At 42.8% G+C, this 21,503-nt stretch overlaps 1 protein-coding gene across 2 annotated transcripts; it reads left to right on the forward strand.

Moving 5' to 3' along the window:
• Positions 1–1,351: 1,351 nt before the first annotated feature.
• Positions 1,352–20,883, forward strand: wrnip1 (WRN helicase interacting protein 1). Of its 2 annotated transcripts, XM_046322597.1 has the most exons (7): positions 1,360–2,047; positions 9,726–9,920; positions 12,139–12,389; positions 16,486–16,709; positions 19,315–19,470; positions 19,839–19,918; positions 20,170–20,883. In XM_046322597.1, exons 1-7 carry the CDS (start codon positions 1,403–1,405, stop codon positions 20,449–20,451), a joined length of 1,833 nt encoding a protein of 610 aa, XP_046178553.1. In that variant the 5' UTR covers positions 1,360–1,402; the 3' UTR covers positions 20,452–20,883. The 2 variants fall into 2 exon arrangements, with proteins under 2 accessions (XP_046178554.1, XP_046178553.1); XM_046322598.1 differs by lacking the exon at positions 19,315–19,470 and having other exon boundaries at positions 1,352–2,047.
• Positions 20,884–21,503: the final 620 nt, after the last annotated feature.

The raw sequence follows: 21,503 nt of genomic DNA on the forward strand, positions 1-21,503 counted from the left end.
GGAATGGTATCAAATAGACATTTACATTTACATTTAAGTCATTTAGCAGACGCTCTTATAGCTGATGCCATTCAAATAGCTGATGCCATTCAAATAGCTGATGCCATTCCAAATAGCTGATGCCATTCCAAACAGCTGATGCCATTCCAAACAGCTGATGCCATTCCAAATAGCTGATTCCATTCCAAACAGATGATGCCATTCCAAACAGATGATGCCATTCCAAACAGCTGATGCCCCATTCCAAACAGCTGATGCCATTCCAAACAGCTGATGCCATTCCAAATAGCTGATGCCATTCCAAATAGCTGATGCCATTCCAAATAGCTGATGCCATTCCAAACAGCTGATGCCATTCCAAACAGCTGATGCCATTCCAAACAGCTGATGCCATTCCAAACAGCTGATGCCATTCCAAACAGCTGATGCCATTCCAAATAGCTGATGCCATTCCAAATAGCTGATTCCATTCCAAACAGCTGATGCCATTCCAAACAGCTGATGCCATTCCAAATAGCTGATGCCATTCCAAATAGCTGATTCCATTCCAAACAGCTGATGCCATTCCAAATACCTGATGCCATTCCAAATAGCTGATGCCATTCCAAATAGCTGATTCCATTCCAAACAGATGATGCCATTCAAAACAGATGATGCCATTCCAAACAGCTGATGCCCCATTCCAAACAGCTGATGCCATTCCAAACAGCTGATGCCATTCCAAATAGCTGATGCCATTCCAAATAGTTGATGCCATTCCAAATAGCTGATGCCATTCCAAATAGCTGATGCCATTCCATTCGCTCTGTTCTAGACATTATTATGAGCCATCCTGGTCTCCGCCCTCTCCAGGTAGTAGAAGAATGCCAGCTTGGCTACGTTGTTCTGCTTTCAGCAAGCTGGCAGACCCCAACTATGGTGGGCCCTCTCTGTCCTCCTCTGCAGAGGGACCTCTGGTGCCTGTCTCTCATGGCTGCTGGGCGTCTTGTCTGAGCTGAATAGAGGAAATACAGACAGTCAGACATGCATGCAGGCGATGTTACTCCTGGCAAGAGATATTGATATACATTTGGATAATGGAGAAAAAGATAATTCATTTATTGCATCTGTCACCTGTTCCATTGCATCTTTGTTTGTAAAACTGAAGTGGCTTAATTGATTTATCGACTGTAGCCCAGAAGCCCACTATCTGCAGACCATAAACTACAAATCCCGTAATGCTTCAAATAAATTCTGACCCCGTCCTTGGCAGACAGCAATGGCTCACATGCTGCAAGTGAACACAAATCTTAAGTCATCTTTTTTATTTTTTAACTGCTATAATAAATGTCAAATATTATATTTTTATAAAGTGTCGGTGTTATGGTCACGTGGTGAGGTCAAGTTTAGCGGGAAAGAAAACATGGCGAGCGAAGAAGCAGGTAGCGTTGCGGAGCCAGTACAATGTCCCGTTTGTTTTAAGGATTTCGCGGCGTCAGAAATCAATGCCCATCTGGACAGATGTTTGTTAAACAATGACAGTTGTCCGACATCAACCAGTAAAGACATGAACGGACCACCTCTCAAGAAACCTCGCATTTCTAGCAAAGCGTCTAGTCCAACAGTCAACACGACAGACTCGTCGGAGGCGAGGAAAAGTACCGCGCCGCCCTCTCCGATTTTCAGGATGTTTCAGACCAACATAAATAAGGGTCCAGTTCAAAGTGAACGAAATACATTTTTATCGAATAAACCGATTGCCAGCACTGCTGTCAGCAAAGGAACGAAACGTCATTCACCGGACGAGATGGGGGCAGGTAAAGCGACGGGACAGTTTTGCATCGACCCCCCTGCATCGAACACACTAATAAAGACCCCGTGTGATACTACACCTGTGCGCGCACTGCTGAATATCGATAAGCCGCTGGCGGAGAAACTGCGACCAACCACGCTCGAGGAATATTTCGGACAAAACAAAGTAGTAGGAGAACACACCCTTCTCAGGTCGCTGTTGGATTCTCAGGAGATACCGTCATTGATCCTATGGGGACCACCTGGATGTGGGAAGGTGTGGTGTTCTACTTTGTAAACATATACATATAATCTAGATTGTGTTTCCATGTTGTAAACGAAAGTAACACGTGAGTGATGATGAAGTTTATGACTGACGAGCAGAAGTTGTCATATGCTGAGGCTTTGAAGAAAGTAAAGGAAGATGGGTCAAGGGGGATGGATCCTGTGAGGTGTGGTGTGAGTAGTAGATCTGTACCAGTACGGAGGGATACACCATGTGATATGTTTCAGTAAGACTGTCATTCTGGCATTTATAACAATGGTTATCAACTGTCCTGCAGGGATGGAACATAAATTGCAGAAAATAGAGGTTGTGGTGGCAGCTGCAGAGAGGTATTTGGGTGTGTGAGGTTTGATATCAGAAGAGGTACAGGGTGTGTTACGTGGTGGTGGCTCATACTTTCAGGCTGTTGGCCTGAAGTAGGACTAAATAGATTTAACCCTTGTGTGGTGTTCATGTTTTTGTTATTCACCCAATGTTCGCGGGTCTGACGGACCCAAAACATTATTGGGTTTTTAAACAATACAGCCATAACAGTTTATGTAAAACTACTAAATACTTAGATGTTGACTTGCGTCAATTACAAGCAATACACCGTCATTGTAAATTAGAATTTGTTCTTAACTGACTTGCCTAGTTAAAGGTTAAATGTAAAAAAATATTGACAGCATAGTTAATATTTGCCATTTACCTCTGCTAGGTCAAATGTATCAATTAAAGTGCTATCATTATTTTAAAAATAAAATGTGATTTTTAAAAAACACAAATTAAGGCTGGTCTACACACCACATGAGGGACAGAGTTTTGCTGTGTGTGTGTGTTGCAAATGTATTTCTTGCACTTGATGCATGTGTACTGTGTCTTCCTGTCCTTGGGTCCACGCACATCACGGCACTTCTTCGTGTTGCTACCGGCTGCAATCTAGAATGATGAAAACACTTAGTTCAGGAATTTGACTAACATCTCACTCACATATATAGTTACAGCAGGCCAAGGTAGAAGAGTTAGACACATCAAATATTATTTGTCACATACACATGGTTAGCAGATGTTAATGCAAATGTAGCCAAATGCTTGTGCTTCTAGTTCTGACCATGCAGTAATATCTAACCTCTAACAATTTCACAACTACCTTATACACACAAGTGTAAAGGAATGTATAAGAATATGTACATAAAAAATATATTTGATTGTGTGATGGCCGAACAGCACAGGCAAGATGCAGTAGATGGTATAGAGTACAGTATATATATATGATATGAGTAATGTAGGGTATGTAAACATTATATAAAGTGGCATTGTTTAAAGTGGCTAGTGATACATTTATTACATACATTTTTCCATTGTTAAAGTGGCTAGAGTTGAGTCAGTATGTTGGCAGCAGCCACTCAATGTTAGTGATGGCTGTTTAACAGTCTGATGGCCTTGAGATAAAAGCTGTTTTTCAGTCTCTTGGTCCCCGCTTTGATGCTCCTGTACTGACCTCGCCTTCTGGATGATAGCGGGGTGAACAGGCAGTGGCTTGGGTGGTTGTTGTCCTTGATCTTTTTGGCCCTCCTGTGACACCGGGTGGTGTAGGTGTCCTGGAGGGTAGGTAGTTTGCCCCCGGTGATGCGTTGTGCAGACCTCACTACCCTCTTGAGAGCCTTGCGGTTGTGGGCGGAGCAGTTGCTGTACCAGGCGTTGATACAGCCTGACAGGATGCTCTCGATTGTGCATCTGTAAAAGCCAAATTTCTTCAGCCTCCTGAAGTTGAAGAGGCACCGCTGCGCCTTCTTCACCACACTGTCTGTGTGGGTGGACCATTTCAGTTTGTCTGTGATGTGTACGCTGAGGGACTTATAACTTTCCACCTTCTCCACTACTGTCCCGTCAATGTGGATAGGTGATGATTCTCCTGTTTATTATGAGTACAGCGACTGCAATTAGAAGGCATCATGTTAATGTTACTACTTAGCTTCGGCTCTTGGAAGTCCTGATGAACCATGTCCAGATAAAACGTCCGGAGTGAAAAGGTGGAACGGAAAAAAAGTTGAGTGAGGGAAAAATTAAAAATATAAACGTTAATTAAAAAGTAAAAACTGTAAAGTTGTCAGGTAGCAAAGTAAGGTTGGCAACAGACCGCACAGCAGCACGTAAACAAGTCTGCAAGTTGTGACCGGAAATGACGCTATGACGCTCCCTGTCTACAGCCACCTGTTTCCATCACCGATTGAAACGCTATCAGCGCGCACCCCACTAACTTGCTAGCCATTTCACATCGGTTACACCAGCCTAATCTTGGGAGTTGATAGGCTTGAAGTCATAAACAGCTCAATGCTTGAAGCACAGCAAAGAGCTGCTGGCAAACGCACGAAAGTGCTGTTTGACTGAATGCTTTCGAGCCTGCTGCTGCCTACCACCGCTCAGTCAGACTGCTATATCAAATCATAGACTTAATTATAACATAATAACACACAGAAATACGAGACTTAGGTCATTAATATGGTTCAAATCCGGAAACTATAATTTCGAAAACAAAACGTTTATTCTTTCAGTGAAATACGGAACCGTTCTGTATTTTATATAATGGGTGGCATGGCTAAATCTAAATATTGCTGTAACATTGTACAACCTTCAATGTTAATTCTGGGAAATTAATTACGGTCTTTGTTAGGAATAAATGGTCTTCACACAGTTAGCAATGAGCCAGGCGGCCCAAACTGTTGCATATACCCTGACTGCTTGCACGGAACGCAAGAGAAGTGACAATTTCCCAAGTTAAAATAAATTCATGTTTACATTTACATTTAAGTCATTTAGCAGACGCTCTTATCCAGAGCGACTTACAAATTGGTGCATTCACCTTATGACATCCAGTAGAACAGTCACTTTACAATAGTGCATCAAAATCTTAAAGGGGGGGGGTGAGAAGGATTACTTATCCTATCCTAGGTATTCCTTAAAGAGGTGGGGTTTCAGGTGTCTCCGGAAGGTGGTGATTGACTCCGCTGTCCTGGCGTCGTGAGGGAGTTTGTTCCACCATTGGGGGGCCAGAGCAGCGAACAGTTTTGACTGGGCTGAGCGGGAACTGTACTTCCTCAGTGGTAGGGAGGCGAGCAGGCCAGAGGTGGATGAACGCAGTGCCCTTGTTTGGGTGTAGGGCCTGATCAGAGCCTGGAGGTACTGAGGTGCCGTTCCCCTCACAGCTCCGTAGGCAAGCACCATGGTCTTGTAGCGGATGCGAGCTTCAACTGGAAGCCAGTGGAGAGAGCGGAGGAGCGGGGTGACGTGAGAGAACTTGGGAAGGTTGAACACCAGACGGGCTGCGGCGTTCTGGATGAGTTGTAGGGGTTTAATGGCACAGGCAGGGAGCCCAGCCAACAGCGAGTTGCAGTAATCCAGACGGGAGATGACAAGTGCCTGGATTAGGACCTGCGCCGCTTCCTGTGTGAGGCAGGGTCGTACTCTGCGGATGTTGTGGAGCATGAACCTACAGGAACGGGCCACCGCCTTGATGTTAGTTGAGAACGACAGGGTGTTGTCCAGGATCACGCCAAGGTTCTTAGCGCTCTGGGAGGAGGACACAATGGAGTTGTCAACCGTGATGGCGAGATCATGGAACGGGCAGTCCTTCCCCGGGAGGAAGAGCAGCGCCGTCTTGCCGAGGTTCAGCTTGAGGTGAACATGTTAGCAGGCAATATTAACTAAATATGCAGGTTTAAAAATATATACACTTGTGTATTGATTTTACGAAAGGCATTGATGTTTATGGTTAGGTACACATTGGTGCAAAGACAGTGCTATGTTCGCGAATGCGCTTGTTAAATCATCACCCGTTTGGCGAAGTAGGCCTCGATTCGATGAGAAATTAACAGGCACCGCATCGATTATATGCAACGCAGGACACTCTAGATAAACTAGTAATATCATCAACCATGTGTAGTTAACTAGTGATTATGTTAAGATTGATTGTTTTTTATAAGATAAGTTTAATGCTAGCTAGCATCTTACCTTGGCTTCTTGCTGCACTCGCGTAACAGGTAGTCAGCCTGCCACACAGGCTCCTTGTGGAGTGCAATGTAAGGCAGGTGGTTAGAGTGTTGGACTAGTAACTGGAAGGTTGCAAGATCAAATTCCCGAGCTGACAAGGACCAAATCTGTCGTTCTGCCCCTGAACTGGCAGTTAACCCACCATTCCTAGGCCGCCATTGAAAATAAGAATTTGTTCTTTAACTGACTTGCCTAGTTAAATAATGGTAAAAAAAAATTAATGTTGAAGAATACCCATAGGCGGCTACATTGCGCAAGTAGTCACCTGATGCTCCCAGAGAGATTCTCGCGTAAAATACAGAGGTAGCCATTATTCCAACTGGTCCTACTGAAAAACTAAATGTCCCGATGGACATATTTGAAAAATACCTTGAGGATGGATTATAAACAACGTTTGCCATGTTTCTGTCGATATTATGGAGCTAATTTGGAATATTTTTCGCAGTTTTCGTGACTGCAATTTCCGGGCGATTTCTCAGCCAAACGTGAAGAACAAACGGAGCTATTTCCCCTACAAAAATAATATTTTTGGAAAAAAGGAACATTTGCTATCTAACTGGGAGTCTCGTGAGTGAAAACATCCGAAGCTCATCAAAGGTAAACGATTTAATTTGATTGCTTTTCTGATTTCCGTGACCAAGTTACCTGCTGCTAGCTGGACAAAATGCTATGCTATCGATAAACTTACACAAATGCTTGTCTAGCTTTGGCTATAAAGCATATTTTGAAAATCTGAGATGATGGGGTGATTAACAAAAGGCTAAGATGTGTCTCAATATATTTCACTTGTGATTTTCATGAATAGGAATATTTCTAGTAATATTTATGTCCGTTGCGTTATGCTAATTAGTGTCAGATGATGACAACTGTCCCGTTCACGGGATGGGGTGTCACTAGAGGTTAAAATAAGTGTTAATTCAGTATTGTTGTAATTGTCATTATTACAAATACATTTTTTATTAATCGGCCGATTAATCGCTATCGGCTTTTTTTGGTCCTCCAATAATCGGTATCGGCGTTGAAAAATCATAATCGGTCGACCTCTAATCTATATCCACAGTAAAACGAGTCCTATATCGACATAACCTGAAAGGCCGCTCAGCAAGGAAGAAGCCACTGCTCCAAAACCGCCATAAAAAAGCCTACCGTTTGCAGCTGCACATTTGGGACAAAGATTATACTTTTTGGAGAAATGTCCTCTGGTCTGATGAAACAAAAATAGAACTGTTTGGCTATAATGACCATTGTTATGTTTGGAGGAAAGCGGGGGAGACTTGCAAGCTAAAAAACACCATCCCAACCGTGAAGCATGGGGGTGGGAGCATCATGTTGTGGGGGTGCTTTGCTGCAGGAGGGCCTGGTGCACTTCACAAAATAGATGGCATCATGAGGAAAGAAAATTATGTAGATATATTGAAGCAACATCTCAAGACATCCGTCAGGAAGTTAAAGCTTGGTCGCAAATGGGTCTTCCAAATGGACAATGACCCCAAGCATATTTCCAAAGTTGTGGCAAAGTTGTTGGCTTAAGGACAACAAAGTCAAGGTATTGGAGTGGCCATCACAACGCCCTGATCTCAATCCTATAGAAAACTTGTGAGCAAGGAGGCCAACAAACCTGACTCAACCTGACTCACCAGCTCTGTCATGAGGAATTGGCCAAAATTCACCCAACTTGAAAGGCTACCCAAAACGTTTTACTCAAGTTAAACATTTTAAAGTCAATGCTAACAAATACTAATTGATTGTATGTAAACTTCTGACCCACTGGGAATGTGGGGGTGGCTTATTATCAGTCTCATCCTCTTCATCCAACTCCCTGTCAGACTCCGAATTGACAGGGACAAAATTCATGATTTTCCCAAGTGGAAGATGCTTCTTTCACACTAGTTTCTCTCTCTGCTAAAACATTTCTAAGGCCCTCTGAGCAGAGATAATTTTTGCCATACTGATTGATTGTGTTAAGTAGCCACATATGCAAAGCTATTTATTTGGTGTGTCCCTCCCCCAATTTGCACCTGGTTGGGGTAGAGTGTGGGAAAATAATATTTACAATGTATTAAAATAATATATTGTAATAACATTGTGCATGTTCTCACAAGACATTGTGTAGTTTCACACACTACAAAGGGTAAAGAGTGAGAAAAGAGGGCAACAGGCAGGGAAACAGACAGGTTCTTGGTGCTATGTTGAAACGGCAGGCCCAGGGAGGAGGAAAACAGATTGAAGGCACACAGCAAACATTTTTGTTAAATTTTTACTTGTTTTCACCCACACACACACTTTCCCACACTTTTATTACCCTCAGGTCCAGTGGACCTGAACACCACATATGTAATATAAATGTGTAGGGGGCTGCACAGTGTGAAAATGGCTAATTTTCTGTGAAGAACATGTACAATAACACAAGGTCAATGAGTCTCAGTTTGAAAAAAAGTATTAATTGTATCATTTTTCTTTTAGTAAACATTGAAAATGGGCCCACAGACCCAAACACCACACAGGGGTTAAATAGTGGAGTATGATATATATATACATATATATATATATATATATATTATTATTTTTTTGTGAGTGTCGTGTTAGATAGAAGGGTATTTTAAAAATATGCTTTTTTTTCAGCAAAGTATTTATTGGATGCCAACCACAGGTGAAATTCATCGAAGAAGAAGTGGGACTGACAACAGCAGCAACAGCAACTTCTCATACCAGCATCAGCGCTGTTTTTTTTTAGACCAGACCAATGTGTTGCTCAGTTGCAGCTTGTTAGAAAAATAATCTATAAAGCAGGCAAATATTGATTTCAACCAACCATCCCCTGAGGTTGTCGTTGCTCAAGAACACGAGACCCCTGTGGGCAGGGAAGACCTTGCAGCAGCCTTGGAATGTAACAATAGGTGCATATGCCCAGTGCCTACATAACGTTAAGCCTAAAGATAAGGCCATTTCTACAGTTTTTTGATGATGATTGACTGAGTTCATGTGATTATTGCAATGCCCACGGATGGCAGTCACATAATTGGAACTGCTTGAAATTCTCCCATTAGGCCTAGATACTGTATAGTGACTGGCTGGAGTCTTGCGTTATCTGCACTGTTAACACCATAATAGGCCAGCTACCTCGGACTTGACTGACCACCATAACAGCATGCCTCTTAACACTTTCCCTTTCTCGCTGACTCTCTTGTGTCATGGGTCAGTTTTCATGAGATTTATGGAGCTGGACTCCAGGATTTACAGTGGAGGCTAGATTTATGAATTTGCCTTCAGGGTCTTCTAGGCAGGGACCAGGGGACTTGGTTCCATCTGTGGATTATAGGGACTGGAAAATGCATTATAGGCCTATAAAATACAGATGGAAACGCTGTGACAGTGGCACGCAGAAGGATCAGTAGATGCATGATTTTAGGTGCCTTGCCTGCATTCCCAAGGATTTAATGAAGAAAAATAAGTTTCACATAGGGCCCCACACATAAGAGGGAATCATGTTATGTATCTATCTTCATCATTAGTAGTAATCATATTTTGAACGAGAAGTATTCACAGGTACTCGCTTTCTTCAGATGGATAAGAATTCTAAGAATTAGATATGGTGTCACTATGAACTCTTACGTTTATGTATCTCTGTCCTTCCTTCCAGACCACCCTGGCCCACATCATAGCCAGCGGCAATAAGAAGAGGGGCACGGCCCGCTTCGTTTCTCTCTCTGCCACCAGCACATCCACCAATGAGGTGCGAGAGGTCATTAAGCAGGCCCAGAATGAGTTAAAACTGATGAAGAGGAAGACCATCCTCTTTATAGATGAGATCCATCGCTTCAACAAGTCACAACAGGTAATAACAACCAAAGTGCTCCAGCCAATAAGAAGAATTGGGCTCAGGTTTCAGCCAATAATAACGACAAAGGGTAAAGGGTATCACTCCAAGATGCAAATTCCAATGATGACATTTATTTTTATGAAAATGTGTAGGTCTAATTTCACTCATCTTATGTCTTATCACATTTTTCATAATGAGTAGTGTACTCCATGGAGTTGTAGGCCAAATTATTTAGTTGCCCTTGCCTAGCTACAGCCACACATTTGTCAGAAATCTCTGTACACTTATGATTGGCTATCATGCTAGTCTGTCTGCGCGGTCTCAACCACACTAGTATAGGAATGTCCATCCCATGATCCCAAAATAAAGACTTAATTTCCTCAAACAATACCCATTATCCACCCTCTTTGTATCTAGCACAGATTCTTGGAAAGATTCATAGATTGTTAGAGTAGTATCTCAATCAGATTCCCTGAAGCCATTTGAGAGAGAGATTGTTTGCATAATTCTACTATTAGAATATGGTATCACATCACCTAACTAGCCAAGATAACGCCTCAGATTTATGTTGCATGTTAGTGGCCATTCTTTTCTTTCACAACTCCACACCATTGTGTAACAGTAGTAAGAATGGTGTGTACTTCATCTGCATCTGTGGTCCACATCCCTGACCAGTACATATCGACTAAAACATATTTAGTTCTAAATGTAACATAATGGACTAGTGCTGAATGATTAACTGAAATTTCTGTTTTTTTGTTTGTTTTTTTTGACAACTAATTTACCAACTTTGGTGCAAATATATGAATTCCATTTTGTTCTATTTTTCAAGAGATTAATCAGATCCAGCCTGAACTGTCCGATGTAATTGTAGTTTCCAACAGGCCAATATTCTACATAGTTTAGCACAGAAAACATGGTAATTAACTACAATGAGCATAATGCATTGAGCCAACTACTTGTCCGGTCTGTATGTGGCAGAGACGGAGAGAAGAGACATAAGAGAGCTCGATCAAAAGCGATCGAGAGTAGTTGCTTCGCAAGGTATCTCTACTTCTCAATACATGATCTAAGTGATTTATATTTGGTATTTAGCAGTCAAAAGTATACCTTTAGTAAGAACTACTGAGATAGTGATTTTGTCAGACAGCGTAGGCATCAGCTCTATAGAGATGAGATGATGACTTGGAATGAAATAAAGTCATCAAATGTATTATACACAACTGAAATATTTTATTAAAGTAATGTGAGTAAATGATGGTTAGTAAGTGATAAGCAGTAAGAGCAGTGACTACCATCATGGGGCTTTTATTAATTATCTTATTCTTATTCTGTGTTACAGCATTCAACCCACATAATGCATGGTGCAGTTAATGCCTTTTAAAAAAAGTTATAATCGAACCGAAACCGAACCAACCTCATAAAGAACTAATTGCACTATAATGGACAGATGGGTTTTGATAGAAAATCCGATCTGAAATAATTGCTTCGTACAGCATGCCACAATTGTTTTAATATACCTACAAAGTTTAACAAACTATAGTAACAATAACATTGTAAACAAGTATCACTCTGAAAATAGCAATAAATATCCTTCTTATCAGTTACTGTCTCCATTTTGTGTAGTATAATATGAAGGACTCACTGTGGCACAGGACGACCCTTTTATAGGGGAGGCAGGGTAGGCTAGTGGTTAGAGCGTTGGACTAGTAACTGGAAGGTTGCAAGTGCAAATCCCCGAGCTGACAAGGTACAAATCTGTCGCTCTGCCCCTGATCAGACAGTTAACCCACTGTTCCTAGGCCGTCATTGAAATTAAGAATATGTTCTTAACTGACTTGCCTGGTTAAATAAAGGTAAAATAAAAATAAAATAAATATTGTGTCTGTGTAAATTCTGATAACAATTAACAGGCAGTTAGAGCCAGGGCCGACTCTCTACACCGTGCTCGGGCTAAAGCGGTGCTAAGAGGGAAAACATAGCCATAATAGCGCATGCGTGAGATAGATTTGTATTTTAACCATGTACCCTATAATGCTTTTACACAGCTACCCTATTAAACCAATGTACAGTGAGGTATAGTGCAAATGGTATTTCATGCACAGGTAATCAAAGCCCTGTGACTCACCCTTGATATTGAACAACTTTTGGGATGCTCAACACCTTCTTCTCTTTTCTTCCCATGTCTCTCTTCACTCTCTTTCTATGTCTCTTGTTGTCTGCCTGTATGTAGGATACCTTCCTCCCTCATGTGGAGTGTGGGACAGTGACTCTGATCGGGGCAACCACGGAGAACCCTTCGTTCCAGGTGAACGCGGCTCTGCTTAGCAGGTGCAGGGTCCTGGTTCTGGACAAGCTGTCTGTGGAGGCAATGGGGTTGATCCTGCTCAGGGCCGTCGCTACGCTGGGGATCAGTGTACTGGGAGAAGATCTCAGCGACCGCATAGATCAAGACGAGTTAGACCCAACCGAGCTCAGATCAGAGTAAGTAGCTGATACCCCCTCCTCTCGGAATGAGTGCTTTGTTATCACGGAACGTGCGGTGTAGACACGTCATCCTTAAGTCTGGGATTCCTGAACCCTGATTGGTCGAGGGGGACGTCCTCTCTCTACTCTGTGCCCACCTTAAAATGTTTTCCTTTAGGTCATTTATGGCCTGGCAGGCCTGACTATAGGCAGACAGCCCTGGCAGTTGTGTTCTCTCTCTCTCTCTCTCTCCTTATTCTCCTCCCTCTCTCTCTCTCTCTCTCCGCCCTCTCTCTTTTTCTCCTTTTCTCTCTCTCTCTCTTGGAGAAAATATCCTTTCTATTTTATTCAGCTTTGTTCAATTGTATTCTTCATATTCTAAAATAATATACTATAATGCCATGGAATTCTAAGCAAATCTTGTCTGCTAAATGAACTAGTAACCTCGCTCGCGCTCTCCTTTTTCTCTCCTTTCTCTCCTATCTATTTCTCTCTCTGTTGACAGAGATGGAGGGGAGTGTGTCGGTATAGCCTAGCCTGTTTAAGTGAGACATCTGTTAACTGCTGGCAGCAGATGAGGGCTCAGTTTTAACAGTGTACCAGATTCATGGCAGAAAGCCTTCATGGTCAACATGGGTGTGATTGAGTGGTGGTGGTGATTGAGCTAACATTAGATGTTATATTTGTGTTTAAAGATCTTGGTACAGGTGCAGGCCATGGAGTGAAATGCTCTTTGGTTGTGTACAGATTTTTACGCTCAGGTGGACCAACACTTTCTATTACATCACATCTTTACATCCTATCTTGTTCTGTCAAATTTATCAAACTATACATTTGTTCCAAGGAACATTTTAAACCAGACATTTTCCACACTGCATCAGCAAAAAATGGTCTCAGCCCTGGCTTTCCTCTCTCACCCCTATCAAATTAAAAAGGGGCTATCGTCTTGACTGGAGTCCAAGCCAAGGGAGGTGACAGGCATGTTTGGCTGTATGTTTCACACGAAGGTCCCACTGGGACAGCTAGATAAGACTAGTTTAGTATGTGCCCTCCCTTATCTCCCTCCTCACATCATTTCATTGTATGCCAAAAGTCATGAATAGAATTGAAAGGTTGGTAGGATATCCAATGAGCTGTTGGTGTCACATAGCTATGGCATGTGGTTCAGATGTCACACTTAGTGGCTTAAATGTCAACATTTAAACAGTATATTTTATTCATCTACCCGCAGGTATTTACTATATAGATCTATTGTTTCATTTCGGCTTATGGATCAGAATCGGCACACTGGTACCTAGGGCTGTGGCGGTCACAACATTTTGTCAGTCTGTGATTGTCAAGCAAATAACTGCCAGGTAACAGTATGGATTCAACATGTAGCCTACAAGCCGCTGATGCAGAACTTTGAAACATCTACATTTTTAAAAGTCTAATAAATACATGCCTACACCTTCACAATATAACCATTTTTTATTTGATTTTAGACAGGTCTAAAGAAACATGTAGTCTATTTCAGAAGAACAGAATAGGATACTCAGATGTCCTTATGTTAGGTCCTGATCTGGCTATGCCATATGGCTGTGGGCTACACTAGTTCATTTAGCAGACAATATTTGCTTGGAATTTCGTGGCATTATTTTAGATTTTATAGTATGAAGAATGCAATTGAACAAAGCTGTATAAAATAGAAACGATTTGAGGGAGTGCGCACATGCAGCTATTCTGTGTTGTGGTTAACAAAGAAATAGGTCCTCCTATATGCTTAATTTAGAGGTATTAATGTAACTTTAGTTGTTCTACAAAGATTGGGTTATATGTTTAGATTTGCAATACATTCTAAGACTGCATGATGCGACTAATGATGATATGAAAAAAGTTGCTTGAAAGGCATGAGCTCTGCTTAGTTTTTTGCACCAGCTGTATACACTTCAACAGTCTCTCATTCACAATTTGACAAGCACTTGATAATGCCTCAAATGTCCTGGCGGCATCCCTTTTGTGTGGATGTAATGCCCCCTAAAAAATGTCCTGGCTTTTGCGGCCAGTGGCTGTTGTGCCTTTGGGCTGAATATAATACTTCTAATTCCCTTCTCCCTGAGTGCTGCGCGCTCCGAAGCACCTCCCTCACATGGCTTTCCATCACCTGATTGGGTCTTTCCCACAAGCTAAAAGTGAAGAGCGACACATCGGGCCACAACTGCGCGTGTCCTTGTCCAATTCCAAGGTGTCCACATTTACTGTCCACATTTACTTCTTGTCAGCCAACAAGATGAGTAGGCCTAACGAACAGAAAAAGCACTAGCCTATGTCAATCTACTATCCCCCATAGTCCTAAAGTTGATCTATTCTGTGCAATAAATAATTATTCCAAACATAGTCTGGGACAGTTGTGGGACGTGATTGATCCCAAATTAATACAACTATTAGCATTAAAAAATATATATTAATTATGCAATGAGGCTGATGCCACAGATCAGAACATTTAGCTTAAAATGTTGATGAACTATTAGGCTATTTCTTCACATTCTAATCGCAGCAATGTGCACACGGCAGTAGGCTGTAAGAGCGAATGTTCTATTAGCGGGAAAACACCGTTATCAAAAGTGACCGCAAATGCAATTATGCATGTTTCTTGCCTCACGCTAGGCATCATTCACAAGTGATAATATATCATTCACAAGTGATCGGCTAATATTGTCACCCATCAGACAATTCTTTATTTAATCTTGTCTTTACATAAACCAAATAATATATGTGTGATATTTGTTTTGATTTGGAATGGACCCTTATCATGTCTGGAGATGGATCTATGCACTTAATAATACGGTCACCCTACCGGTATCTCAAATGATTAGAATGATGAACTTCATAAATCAACTCGATAGATGATTACACATGTCAAACTAGAATATATGCCAAATTATATGGATACATTTAGTTATGATTAGGTTTCTGGAGGCCACTCAATAAACTGAAGTTCTAGTCAAGAATGATGTGTTTTTCAGGTGGCAGGTCCCTGGCATGGTGGGTTAGGTTTGAGTTATGTGGATCAGTATTAAGGGGGTCAGTATCGGTAACGAGATGTTTACATGTCCTGACCCACTTGGAGCTGGTGGAGGGTGTTTGCATCGCCCCGGGGGCCAGGGGCCACGTTCCACTCTCCCCGTTAGTTCTCATGTTGTCACAGGACTGTCGGCTCAACACTGTCCTGACTGTCTAACCTGACACCCAGACCAGAAGAACACCCAGGCTAACTTCTCTCCAGCTCCTGCAATGACATTGTCACCCAGGCCAAGTCCAATAAAGATGCTCCCCTGCTGACTCCATAATGTGGTTGTTGGTAAGGGCTTGTTTATTTGCCACCTTAGTGGCCGATAGGGCTGTGAATTGCCAGAGCTCTCACGTTACGATATTATCACAATACTTAGGTGCCGAAGCAATATGTATTACGATTCTATATGTATTGCGATTCAGTACTGTAATTTTATTTTGGTGCCGGTTCAGCCAACTAGCACAAAAATAATATTGTGATATTGTCAAAACAATACGATATATCTGCCTGATATGTAACTATCACATTTTTTTTTGTTCATTTTTTTTGCTCCATCACTAGTGGCCAAGTCGATCAAGTCTCTGTTGTGTACTTGTTTTAGAGATGGGATCATTTGAGAACGACACATGGTATGAGACCAGGTGCTGGTACAAGGACACTGCTCATCATGCCTTGGCTAAATTGAAGAGTGCCCCTTGTGTGGGTCTGGTTTATGTCACCATACATCAGGGGGGGCCTGCCGCTGTGAGAGGGTCTCGAAGTGTGGCGTCGTACCGGTTGCTGTTCATCAGGGTCAAGCGTTTGGATCTGGGGATGAACGATTAGGTCGTTGGCTGGGGGATCTGGAGGATCATCCAAAAACCATAGCACCCTGTTTGCAGGAGTCAAATTCTGAGCAGCAAGGTCTCTATTGGATGTTGGATGAGAACGCTTCTATGTGCAGTATAGCAAAAAGACACAGTTATTGTCACTTTTCTCTGTGCCATTTAGGCCTGATATAATCGGAGCTAAACATTTCTTATTTGTTATTATTGAATGTGTTTCTGTTTTCATGTTTTGTAGACCAAAGGTCTATATTGAGCAGAAGGCTCTGGACACCATAGCCCACCTGTGTGACGGCGACGCCCGGGCGGGGCTCAACGGACTCCAGCTGGCTGTCCAGGCCCGGGTGGGTGCAGCCCGTCCTGGCCAATCAGGATCTGGCAGTACCCCACATGACATTGTGGTGCAGGAGGAGCATGTGAAGGAGGGCCTTCAGAGGTCCCATATCCTCTATGACAAAGCAGGTGAGTCCAATGGTTCAATAGAAAAGAGTATAGGAGTCGCACACCTATCATACTAACAGGTGCATGGAGAAAAACTGTACACTAAATTGAAACTCCAGCATACTGATGATCTTGATGCTCCTCAATGGTTCAACCATAACATTAGAGTACATTATTTTCAATCGATTCAGCTGTAGTCAGTGGACATTTGACTTTTCTAGGATGTTCTTTTACACTGCCCCTCACTGGACTAACAGACATTTAAAAATTTAGATGACAAATGATGTTACTTGTCATGATTCAATTTGATAATGACAGAGTGGTGACATCCTGTCTGGTTGGCTCCACAGCAGCAGCCCAGAGATAATAACCCAAGCAGTCTGTCTGTCAGCTCATGGGAATGGACCTGTGAATAGTTTAGGTGTATTTCAGAGGTCTCTTGTGAAATGGTGAATGTGCTGGTCCTATTGGTAGAGATAACTTCCCCTTTGCTCTGAGTCTGAGATATGCAGCCAGATCCAGCCAAAGAACACTTTGCCCTCTAATACGTACAGTAGACTCTTTCAATATGCCCTACAATAGCTGACTCAGGCCAGACGGCTTGCGCTAATTAGGTTAAAACCCTCAGACAGTGACTGTACAAGTGATATCACCATGGTGCCAGCCTGCCAAGTGCTATTGTGGCTCACTGCACTTGATTGATGCTTTAGAAGCATGGACTGGTTGTTGTCAGCGTCATCTTACTGGAATCCTTGAATATCCAGAATATGTTAGTCAGAGGACACTTAGGAGATTGATAGACTCTTTGGTGTGGTCGTAGAGTATGTAGTACCTGTCATAACTCTTCTATTATGTGCATTAGTGTCTGAAAAGTCAAGGTGAAGGGACTTGATCCCAGTCTCTTTTAACCTCTGGTTCTCAGCTTTACTTTTTCTGTCAACCTCAGTGGAGGATGGGTAGAGGAGTCTTCTCAAAATTCCTGGTATTTTCCCTCTCAACACTTCCCTGTCAAACTTCTCAGGATTTACTGGTAAATGGATCAACCACTTCAAACGTGCCATAGAGTGTATGGCTCTTTTGCAAATGAGAGGATACATGGGTTTTTGGGGGGATCCTGGGGACCCTTTGACTCTGACTGCTGCTGCCAACACACCACCAGGGACAGAGGGCTGTCTGTCATGGGCTTGAAAGGTTTGTGCCAGCTGGCGTGGCAATTTATTATGAGACCCCCTGAGCTCCATCATCCTCCATGGCCTGGTTGATTTACAGGACGCCTGCCTTGTTTCCGTGTGTCCTATTTCGGGTGCTGAAGGAGGCCTCCAGGTGGATGAAGGCTTATCCAAAATAGCTGTGTCAACAAACTAATGCCTCGGGAGGTGGGCTAATGCCTCGGGAGGTGGGCTAATGCCTCGGGAGGTGGGCTAATGCCTCGGGAGGTGGGCTAATGCCTCGGGAGGTGGGATGGGATATGGAGGGTTGAGGTGGGGGAGTTATCCATCGTGGAGAGAGGTGAAAGAGGGACCACCTGAGTGACAAATGAGACATAGCCGTCCTAATTTGAACCTGTCTCATAATGGGACATTGACCATTGCCACTGGAAGCAAGGGATAGACCCTCACTAGCCTGGTCCCAGACCTGTTTAGTGCTGTCTTGTCAACTCATATGGTCATTGTCACGCCTTACAATGATGCTAAAACAGGTCAAACAGACAGGACCAGGCTAGAACATCACCGCAATGGTGGGTTAAATGCTCTGGGGAGACTGAGGCCTCCAGAGAGAATCCAGAACCTAATTAAGCCTATGGGGTTCAAGGAGCTAGCCAAATTTAAAATCTAACCGGAATTTCCCCAGAAATGATTAATGTACATCAACTATACAGCAGGAACACAAATATAGCCTAGACCCAGCCCAGCAGCCTCTTAACTGCTAGACACCCAGGATATATGGATTTACCAGCTATAGGCCTAACTCTACATTTACTCTATTTAATGTTTTTCCTAAAAAAAAACAGTGATGAAATTCATTCACATCATTGCATGTAGACTAATCTCAGTTACCCGGAAGTAAAATTATTTCGCGAAAGTTTGTCATTTCCTGTTTTACATCTGGAAGGGAATGCCAATAACAATTGTGATTACCTTTTGTGTAAAGGAAGGAAGCAAAGTCTCCTCACTCGCAAACAAAAACAATTATCCTCACACAGGCTTGACAACCCACGCACTAGTTTAAGCTCACCGCCTTTGCCCAATCGTGATTTCTCCAAATAATCCATGCCAAAAACACCAAACCAGGAACAACTGCTGCTTGTGGTCACATTCTACGTGAGCCTTGACAGATTCTCGTTGTTTCATGTTCATGAGAATCTGTCCACAAGAGATGACATGTAGACTTCCATCACTATTCTATTGTGTGAACTGAATCTGATGCTGCTCTATTAAGTTTTGTTAGTGTAAAAGATATTTTGATGAAGCAACGGGTGTGGCTGAAATTTGCCTAATCCACTAATTTGAAGGGGCGTCCACATACTTTTGTATATAGTGTATTTCTATGCATTTCTATTTCTCTCTAGATCTATATGGTCATTTTCCCACCCATCCAACCCTACTTTGTTGTTTGTTACATAAAGGTGAGGAGCACTATAACTGCATCTCAGCGCTGCACAAATCAATGAGGGGCTCCCACGAGAATGCTTCCCTCTACTGGCTGGGCCGCATGCTGGAGGGAGGAGAGGACCCCTTGTACGTGGCTCGCAGACTAGTCCGCTTCTCTAGTGAAGACGTGGGTGTGTGATGCGTCTAGGTTTACATCAAACCATTGTTTTAATCAGTTATTGACCCAATTACATTAACCATTGCATTGGCGTAACCTCAGAAAACACTGTAAGGAGGAGAATGTAAAAAAAAATGTATTTATAAAACATGTTGCTCAAGCACTAATTACCTGTACCAAACTATTATGTCAACAAACATGATCTAGCGTCTTTGGTATCATCCCAGACTAATCTTATTTTTGCCCTGACATTTGTATGCAGAGTCTACTTTCTGTTGGTCTGCACCTGTCAGAGCCATGGAAGGAGTCTTCCCTTACAACTCAAAGGCCTAGACAAGGTTCTGGTGTGTTCTGACTGGATGTCCTGTCCCTTTTGTTCAGGTATGGCAGATCCCTCTGCCCTTCCTCAGGCTGTATCTGCCTTCCAGGCCTGCCACCTCATCGGGATGCCAGAGTGTGAGGTGAGACTTAAATCTTGTCACCAAGGGCAACCAAGAGTTGTCCTTACATCTGCCTCTGTTAAATATAAGCTCTTTGTTATGTTGTGGATACAATAAAGAGAGACATTGGATTTTACCTGAGGAACTCCTTATTTTCTGACCATGGTATCCGGTATGCCTTTTGATATTTGGCCATATCAAAATGCTAATAAAGGTAATTCTCCCTCTACTCCCTTTCCTCCCCTCGCTCCTTCCTTCCCTCCCACCCTCAGGTGATCTTGGCTCAGTGTGTGGTGTACCTGGCCAGGGCTCCTAAGTCGGTAGAAATCTACAAGGCGTACGGTAACGTGAAGGCCAGTCTGAGGAACCATAAGGGCCCCCTACCCTCTGTTCCCCTGCACCTTCGCAACGCCCCCACCAAGCTCATGAAGGACCTGGGCTACGCTGAGGGCTACAAGTACAACCCTGCCTTCAGTGCCCCTGTGGAGCAGGACTACCTGCCTGAGGAGCTCCGGGGAATGGACTTCTTCACCTGGAACCCCTCTGACCTATAACCTTTGAGGTTGACCCATGACCTCTGGCACCTGAGGTGAAGGTTACTGTGAGGGTTATAATGCTAAAGATCCATTTTTGTGCTATGAGGACCTCTGAAAAAGCTGCTGGATCTAACACGAATAGAACACTTAAGTAGAAGACCAATTTTGAGTTCAATGATATCACTTTGTTAAATAAATGTCATCTTGTATTGTAGATTGTTAGCATTATGTTGATATATTTTGTTCAATAGACTTATAAATAAACAGAGGGACAGTAATTAGCACCTTTTCTATTATAATACATTTTATCATCTAGGACGTACTGAGTGTACATAGCATTAGGAACACCTTCCTAATATTGAGTTGCACCCCCTTTTGCCCTCAGAACAGCCTCAATTCATAAGGGCATGGACTCTACAAGGTGTTGAAAGCATTCCACAGGGATGCTGGCCCTGTGATGTTGACTTCAATGCTTCCCACAGTTGTGTCAAGTCGTCTGGATGTCCTTTGGGTGCTGGACCATTCTTGATACACACAGGAAACTGTTGAGTGTGAATAACACAGCAGCGTTGCAGTTCTTCACAGACTCAAACTGATGCTCCTGGCACCTACTACCATACCCCGTTCAAAGACACTTAAACGGGTTCTCCTGGCACCTACTACCATACCCCGTTCAAAGACACTTAAACTGGTTCTCCTGGCACCTACTACCATACCTCGTTCAAAGACACTTAAACTGGTTCTCCTGGCACCTACTACCATACCCCGTTCAAAGACACTTAAACTGGTGCTCCTGGCACCTACTACCATACCCCGTTCAAAGACACTTAAACTGGTTCTCCTGGCACCTACTACCATACCCCGTTCAAAGACACTTAAATCGTTTCTTGCCCAAATGTCCCTCTGAATAGCGTACCCAATCTATCAGTCTCAATTGTCTCAAGGTTTAAAAATCTTTATTTAACTTGTTTCCTCCCCTTCATCTACACTGATTGAAGTGGATTTAACAAGTGACATAAATAAGGGATTATAGCTTTCACCTGGTCTCACCTGGTCAGTCTGTCATGGAA

The sequence above is a fragment of the Oncorhynchus gorbuscha genome, linkage group LG22, assembly GCF_021184085.1.
Source record: "Oncorhynchus gorbuscha isolate QuinsamMale2020 ecotype Even-year linkage group LG22, OgorEven_v1.0, whole genome shotgun sequence".
Taxonomy (NCBI): domain Eukaryota; kingdom Metazoa; phylum Chordata; class Actinopteri; order Salmoniformes; family Salmonidae; genus Oncorhynchus; species Oncorhynchus gorbuscha.